We start from the raw sequence: 8,725 nt of genomic DNA on the forward strand, positions 1-8,725 counted from the left end.
GCAGCCGGTCTTCTGGCCCGGACGGGGCAGTGCGGGCGGGTTTGCCACACACCGAACGTGCGGGCCGTGCTTTTGTGCGCTCGGACGTGGTCGTGCGGGCCGATCTCCGTCTATGCCGCACGAGGCGTGCGGGCGAGTTCCTATCGACGCCACACGTGTGGCAGTTATTCGGACCCAAAAGGAATAAGGATCCCCCTCTCGCGTCCAGACTGCAAATTCCAGTATTTAAGCGCGCCACCTCCATCTCCGCTTTATTTTCTCTCAACAACTCCCCTTCGATCCATCCGTTGCCGATTGAGTCCATATCATCATCATCAGCAGTTCTAAAAGGTAATTAATTATCATCATGGACCTTCTTCGGATCTCTCTCTCTCTCTCCCTCTCTCTCATCGCTCAATCCAGCGGATGGTGCTTCTTGCATGCCTGCTATGTCGTGCTTCTGTTTCATCCATGATTCAAGCTTTCTATGATCTGTTTGGTTGATTTCTAGAGGGCCAAAAGGAAGTGATGGAGCACGGCGAGCAGGAGCAGCACGCCATGGACCTGCCGCCGGGCTTCCGCTTCCACCCCACCGACGAGGAGCTCATCACGCACTACCTGGCCAAGAAGGTCGCCGACGCCCGCTTCGCCGCCCTCGCCGTCTCCGTCGCCGACCTCAACAAGTGCGAGCCCTGGGACCTGCCATGTAAGCACCTCTTCATGCACCAACCTATGTGATCCATACGATAGAACCCACGAGCTACCGAATTGATCAGTCGACATGCATGCAGCGCTGGCTAGGATGGGGGAGAAGGAGTGGTACTTCTTCTGCCTCAAGGACCGCAAGTACCCGACGGGGCTGAGGACCAACAGGGCCACCGAGTCCGGGTACTGGAAGGCCACCGGCAAGGACAAGGACATCTTCAGGGGCAAGGCCCTCGTCGGCATGAAGAAGACGCTCGTCTTCTACACCGGGAGGGCGCCCAAGGGCGATAAGTCCGGCTGGGTCATGCACGAGTACCGCCTCAACGCCAAGCTCCACGCCGCCAGCACCAGCCGCGGCTCCCTCTCCGGCGGCAGGGCCGCATCGTCCAAGGTAGCAACATCTTTTCACCATGCATGTGTGTATCTTGCTTGTGATCGATCATATATACTTGGTCATTCGTAGTAACCACCGGCCGGCCGGTTCTCTTTGTAGAACGAGTGGGTGCTGTGCAGGGTGTTCAAGAAGAGCCTTGTAGGCGGCGTAGTGTCGTCGGCGCCGGCGTCGTCCGCAGCAAAGAAAGGCGGCGTGGGGATGATCGAGGAGATAGGGTCCTCCGTGGCCGATGTCACCCCGCTCCCTCCGCTCCTGGACATGTCCGGCTCCGGCGCCTCCTTCGTCGACCCGGCGGCGCACGTGACCTGCTTCTCCAACAACGCGCTGGAGGCGGGTCAGTTCTTCAACCCGACGGCGACGGGCGGCTGCGCCACGGACGCGGACCACCACGGGCTAGCCTCGTCATACTCCCCGTTGGCAAGCTTCACGCAGTACGGGGGGCAGCTGCACCACGGCGTGAGCCTGAGCCTGGTGCAGCTCCTGGAGAGCAGCGGGTACCACCGTGGTCTCGCCGACGACATGGCGCCGTGCGGCAACCAGCAGCAGCCGGCCGCGTGCAAGGGCGAGCGGGAGAGGCTGAGCGCGTCGCAGGACACCGGGCTCACCTCCGACGTGAACCCCGAGATCTCTTCTTCCTTCGGCCAAACGTTCGACCACGAGCCCGCGCCGTGGGGCTACTGACCAAGCAAGCTCTCCGCATGCACCGCGTTCGTGGCGAAGGATGGATGGATTATTAGCATTTACCGGTGCTAGATTACTGTAAATAAGCCCGCGAGGGATCAAGCTAGCACCGGCCGTTAATTAGCTTCATTGTGGTGTGATCTGTATAGTTGTAGATTAATCAGCAGTGTGGTGATTTGGGGGTGTAATTAGCATTACTGTATTGGGATCCATCGACATACTAGTATATTTCATTATCATTTTGCCAGCTTAATTATAATCAATCAACTAGATATTAGCAAGTTGGCAGCTGCGTTCGTTAAGTGAAGATATAGACTAATTGTCTAATAAGTATATTGTATGTTGTGAGTAGCTAGCTAGTGTGTGATGATCTCATGACGGAAACCTAACAGTTTGACTTGTTGTGATAGTAGTTAGTACCGCTAGCTAATCTAGCAATTAGACCTTAAAAGATTCGGTGGCGCCGGAGCTCTGCGCCATTACTGTCTTGCTACCTTTGGCCCATGACTGGCATGTCTCAACCATCACACGCAAATCTAATCCCGATTACTGTCCTTGGGCGCGGATCACATCACGTCGCCACCCTTGCACAGTGCGCATGACATGACATGATGTGGGCGAGCTTGGTATTAGGGTTGGCAAACCGCAACAACACATAACAACACTCGTGTCACCAATTTGGTTCCCCGTGCCTTGTCTCAATGCCTGTGTGCCCCCCTAATGATTCGATGATCAGCTCCGTGGCATCTGATCGAGTGGGTCCCACACCTCCTTAGTAGAGCATCTGCTGTTTTCAATCAAAATCATGGTGGATCCAGTTCATGAAAATTACTACTCCCTCCGTCCCATAATGTAAGACATTTCTTTGAGTGTCAAAAAACGTCTTACATTATGAGACGGAGGGAGTATTATATAGTGTATGTTGCATGATTATCTTATTGAAAGAGAATTAGGGAGTATGTGGCAGGAAGCAGGGGCCGGTTAGGTCAGCTAACCAGATAGAGAGAGAGAGACCGAGCTTCGCTACCATGCATGTCCATGGCCAGGGAGGGAGCTGATGAGCGAATGCGGCAAGGACATGTGTGCAGTCTCTGGATCCTCTTGGGCCGTCGGTGTGGGGCACCTGCCATAGTTTAAGATATCTCCTCTCTGTTTTAGTGTGTCTCGTATCTCTGAACATCATCTCCTCCGGAAATATATTCCCCTCCTGTCTGATTAAATATTTTGGTAGGGGCACAAGTGTCGATTTGACGGGTGTTCCAACTTCCGGCGATTCATCTATAGCTGCCTACCACTAGTCTGATGAGTTCAGGAACAAAGTCTCTGTACAACGTACTGTTGCATCCACTTTGTTGGGCGACCGGGGGGGCTCCAACCCTACCCGTCGGGTCACCGCTCCTTCCTCTCCCTCCTCTCCGTCACCGTCGTTGGTCGGCGCTGGGCATAGCCTGTGCGTGCGACGGAGGCGGAGGCACTCCTCCTTCTCATGGGTCATAGAGTGACGCGAGGCGCCCAGGCTCGAGGGTGTGACCCCGATCTGGACTGCGGCGGCGTCGATCTGGTTCATGACGGCCCAAATCTGGACTAAGGCGGTGTGGCGGCCGACCGGCATCCTAATGGCGGCTGTGGTGGCAGTGTCGGCGACGGCCATGGCTGTGGCGCGGCAGTGTCGGAGGCGGCGCGGGCTGCGGGCGCGGCGGTCTGCCCTATTCGGGCGGCGGCGGCGATGCGCCATCTGCCTTTGGATCGGCGGCGGCGGCATGGAGGGCCTGGTGGTCGCGTCGGCGGCACCTGCGGTTAGATATGTTCTGACCGATGCAGCCGATGGTGGTGGTCATCTCTTTCGTCAGGGGTGGCCGGCCTGCGGCTGGTGGTCGAATCTTGAGATCCGTCAGCTACTCCCGGATACGAGTTGGGGAGACATAGTTGCCGGTGAAAACCGAGCCGTTGCTGGGCGATGGCGGCTTTTGCGCCGTAACCTTGATGAAGTTGTCGTCGTGTAACTGTTGTCGACTCACTCGTGCTGCTTCGGGGGAAACCCTAGGATCTGGTCTTCCAGATCGGACGATGGCGGTACTATGGTGTCGTCTCTCTTGGGAGCATCATTTGTGGAGTAGCGTTGCAAGACAGAGGAAGGAGGTGGAGCGGCTTCGTCTTGCACGGAGCTTCAGTGGAGCTGTCAAGTCATGCCTAGCTGACAGGTGCTACGCTGAGTCATGCCTTATTGGTAGGTGCTACGCACGACGGATCTTCCAGAGTCTCCGCGTCTGGACGGACGAGCGCAGGGCGGTGGCGCCGTTGGGTGCCGTGGTGGCGTCGACGGATGTCCGGAATAGCAAGGAAGGTGCGGATGTCTCTGTTGAGAATAGTCTAGAATCATCTAGATATCTTGTACGGTTGGTTTAAGACAGAAGATAAGACTAGACCGAACCTTCCTAGTTTGTTAAGATTCGTAGCTTTCCTCTTATCATCTTGTACTCCAAGTCTTGCCTTGTATATGCCATGATCTAGGGCTATTCTGATCCTATATAAACACGCAATCAGCGGCCTACCAAGGTAGGTTGATACGCTTCCAAACTTACATGGTAATCAGAGTCCCCCTTCCAAAACGCATCTAGCTTTCCTTCCCATCGCCATGGCCTCTTCATCCCACGCCCCTGTCAACCCACTTACGAGCCAAATCACCGAGGAATTAACTCGGGAAAATTACCTTCTGTGGAAAACCCAATTTCTTCCCCAGATCTGAGCCGCCTCTCTGTATGGATACCTTGATGGATCCACTCCCGAACCAGAAAAGTTCATCGCCGACAAGGATGGCAAGCCCACGAGCGCTCCCAATCCGCTGCACGGCGCGTGGATCATCCAGGACCAGCAGGTGCTCACGTACCTGATGAACTCCGTCTCCAAGGAGGCCCTCACGCAGATGGTATCGGTTGAGACGATGCACGCGGCCTGGACTGTGTTGAAGAACATGTTCTCTTCACAGTCCCACTCCTGCGTCAACAATCTTCACATCGCCCTCGCCAATGCGCAGAAGGGCAATCAACCTGTTCCCGTCTACTTCTCCCGGATGCGGTCGCTCGCCGACGAGCTTGCGGCCGCCGGCAGGCCCATAGAAGACGACGAGCTCATCTCCTTCATCCTGGCCGGCCTCTACCTTGACTACAACCCTCTGGTATCCGCCCTTGATGCTCGCACTGAGCCTGTTACTCTCGATGTCCTGTACTCGCAGATGGCCAACTTCGATCAGCGGGTGGAGTTGTTCCACGGCTCTAGCAGCAACGGCGGCTTCAAGTCTTCCGCAAACGCTGCAGCTCGCGGGCGGGGCTACCAGCATGGACTAGGGATGTCTCGTGGACGAGGCAATGGCCGTGGCAATCCTGGCCAAGGTCGCGGCTACACTAGCAGCAATGCCCCTCCCTCCTACAACACCAATAAGGGGAGGGGGGCAATCTGGCGGACCAGGAGGACCAGGACCACATGGTGGCAGCTTCCGCAACAACAACCGGCCTCAGTGTCAGATCTGCAGCAAGACGGGTCATATCGCCATGGACGTTGGTACCGGTTCACGGAGGACTACCTTCCAGAAGAAAAGGTGGGCGCATCTGCAACAACAAACTCCTACGGGATAGATACCAACTGGTATGCGGACAGAGGCGCCACCAACCATATCACCGGCGAGCTCGAGAAGCTCACCATCTGTGACAAGTATTATGGGGGTGATCAAGTCCACACAGCTGATGGTGCAGGTATGAGCATTAGCCATATTGGACACTCCATTGTTAACACCAAAGATCAAAATTTTCATCTAAATCAAGTCCTATATGTCCCCACTGCCTCACAAAGTCTACTTTTTGTTCATCGCTTCACCCTTGACAATCATGTTTATGTTGAGTTTTGGCCTTATTTCTTTTTCATTAAGGACCAGGTCACGGGGAGGGTGCTGCATCGAGGCAGATGTAGAGGAGGACTCTATCCATTGATTTCATCTAGGACGTCAAATAAACATGCATGTGGTGCCATCAAGATATCTTCTTCACGGTGGCACGCTCGGCTTGGTCATCCATCTTTTTCAATAGTTCAACATGTGCTTAGGAATAATAAACTCTCTTATCATGGGGAGCCAAATAATGAGTCGGTATGTGACTCATGCCAACGTGCAAAAGTCACCAATTACCTTATCCAGTGTCTACTAGTGTATCTACCAAACCTCTTGAGTTGATTTTTTCTGATGTATGGGGAGATGCCCCTCTTTCTGTTGGTCGATACAAATATTATGTTAGCTTCATCGATGATTATACTAAATTTTCGTGGATTTATCTTACTAAGAAAAAATCCGATGTCTTTGAAGTCTTTCAAAATTTCCAAGCACATGTTGAACGTCAATTTGCTTCAAAAATTCTTGCCATCCAATCCGATTGGGGTGGCGAATATGAGAAACTAAACTCATTTTTTTTCAGAAACTTGGTATTGCTCATCATGTTTCTTGCCCACATGCCCATCAGCAGAATGGATCTGCTGAAAGAAAACACTGTCATATTGTTGAAGTTGGACTTGCTCTTCTTCCAACTCGTCCATGCCACTAAAATTCTGGGACAAAGCGTTCCTCGCTGCCACATTCCTCATTAATCTACTTCCAAGTAGCGTCATCAACTTTGAAACTCCTTATGAATGCCTTTTTCACAAAAAGCCTACCTATAATTCTCTTCGCGTGTTTGGTTGTGCTTGTTCGCCGAATCTTCGACCTTACAACACTAAGAAACTCTCGTTTCGCTCCAAACAATGTGTTTTCATAGGCTACAGTCCGCGTCATAAGGGGGTAAAATGTCTTGATGTGTCCACTGGTCGTATTTATATCTCCAGAGACATTGTCTTTGATGAAAATGTGTTCCCGTTTGCCTCTCTTCATCCAAATGCCGGAGCTCTCCTACGCAAAGAAATTTTTCTTCTTCCTGATCATCTAGCTCCTACACATTCTTTTGATCATAGGGGTAATAATGGAGATGATCAAAATATGGCAGTGTCTCATAATACTAATTCACCAGATGATGCAGGATTTGATGACAGTTATGCTGGTAGAAACTTGGAGCAAAATGATGCAAATATGGAGACAAATCACTCCATACCGCATGTGGCGCTAGAGGACAGAGGCGTTGATCCGGGCGCCCGATCCCAGGCCGAATCTGGCACTAGATCTGGTGCTGACCCGCCTGATCAGGAGGCAGCACACAACGGTGGGGCCAGCCCGTCCCGACTTGCCACGTCGCCTGGGCCCGCGTCAACGCCAGTGCGCCAAATGCAGCGCTGGATCCCATGTGGCGTGACGCTATGACGCCCGGGTAATTAAGCTACAGTGATCCTCTGCTAGTGATGCCATGTCATCCCGATTACTTTTGCTAAATGTCTGTTAGTTCAACCGCGTCAAATTCAAATTTAAAATTAATGTCGATAATAAAAGTTTTCAGAAATTGAAACAAAAATGTTCGGTGGTTGCCAAATATTACAAGGGCAATTATGGTGCAGCAAACACATTTTTATAAAATGTCTAAATAATTTAAAGTGATTTAAAACAGAAAAGAAAATAAATAAAAACAAAACAGAAAAACTAAAACCTAAAACTAGAAGAAAAGGAGAGAGAAAGACCCCCCCTGGGCCAGCAGACCCAGCGGGCCGGCCCATTCGCCCACTTGGCCCAGCGGGCCGGCCCACTACTCCCTCCTTATCCACTCCCTCCCCCAAACCCTAACCGGCCACCACCCACTCCTCCCCCATGACGCGCCCTTCCCCCTTCCCCCGATCCAGATCGGATCGGGCTCGACGCCGCTCGACGCCACCCCGCCGCCACACGACTCCGCCCGGAGCTCGCCACCCCGCCACGCCAAGACGCCGCCGACCTCCTTGCCCTCGCTCGCCGGCCACCTCGACCGCACCACGCCTCGCCGCAGCCACCAGGAGCACCTCCGCCTCGACCTCCCCATCGCCGGAGCCACCGCACTGTCCCCATCGCCGGAGCATGCCGCCGTCGAGCCCTCCCCGAGCTCACTCTCGCACACCTGCAGGGCCCAGTGAGCCACCACCCATCCCTTCCTCCTCTCCCCTTGATCTTTGTCGCCGGCTCCGTCCACCCGCGCGCTCATGGCCGCGGCCTCGTCCAGCGCAAGCGCGCGCCGGCTCGCCATGCCTCCCCTCGTCCCGCGGCTGCGTGCTGCAGGAGGCGCCGCTCCGCCCCACCCCTGGCCACCGGCCCCTCGCGCCCTTAGCCTCCTCCCCTGCTGCTGCAGCCACGAACCGTCGGGCCGCGCCTGCTTTCGCGCACCCGCGCCGCCCCCATCCGCCTCTGCTCCATGGCTCACCGGAGCCCGCCTCCCCTGGTGGCCTCGGGCACGCGCCCGCGCGTCGCCGTCCCCTGCTCGCCTCCCCCGCGAACTGCGGCCCCGGTCAGTCGGCGCCCGGGTCCGGCGCCCCTGGGCTCCGTCCGTCGCACCCGGGTCAGCCTCGACGGGTGCCCACGCCCGTGCCTGTTTCCCGTTACCCGCGCGCCCGTTTGGCCCCTAGGGCCAATGACATGGGGGCCCCACCCCCTAAGAACGTTTTATAAAAAAAATATAGTAAAATTTAAAATAATTAATTAATTAATTAATTAACTGAAGAATTAATTAACTTAATTAATTTTGATTAATTAAACCGAACAACTAATTAAACTAATTAACATGTTTAATTAGTCTTAGTCAATGACATGCGGGACCCACACCAGTTGACCAGTCAACACCTCTGTTGACTGCTGACGTCATGATGACGTCAGCAAACACTGTTCTGGATAATGTTGTTTTAAAATAAATAAGTAAATCTTAAAAATGATTTAAATCTTTTAAAATTAATATAAAATAAATCGTAGCTCAGATGAAAATAATTTCTACATGAAAGTTGCTCAGAACAACGAGACGAATCCGGATACGCAGCCCTTTC

General features: G+C 53.7%; 1 protein-coding gene and 1 pseudogene across 1 annotated transcript; both read left to right on the plus strand.

Annotated features, from left to right (window-relative positions):
- Nucleotides 1-215: 215 nt before the first annotated feature.
- LOC119364504 (NAC domain-containing protein 92-like) lies at nt 216-2,012 on the plus strand. The gene is made up of 4 exons (XM_037629986.1): nt 216-330; nt 491-685; nt 771-1,075; nt 1,178-2,012. The coding sequence occupies exons 2-4, from the start codon at nt 508-510 to the stop codon at nt 1,757-1,759; spliced, it is 1,065 nt and encodes a 354-aa protein (XP_037485883.1). The 5' UTR covers nt 216-330; nt 491-507; the 3' UTR covers nt 1,760-2,012.
- Nucleotides 2,013-4,868: 2,856 nt separating this feature from the next.
- Nucleotides 4,869-5,007, plus strand: LOC119266269 (annotated as a pseudogene).
- The last annotated feature ends 3,718 nt before the right edge of the window (nt 5,008-8,725 follow it).

Source organism: Triticum dicoccoides, chromosome 2B, assembly GCF_002162155.2.
Source record: "Triticum dicoccoides isolate Atlit2015 ecotype Zavitan chromosome 2B, WEW_v2.0, whole genome shotgun sequence".
In the NCBI taxonomy this organism is placed as follows: Eukaryota; Viridiplantae; Streptophyta; class Magnoliopsida; order Poales; family Poaceae; genus Triticum; species Triticum dicoccoides.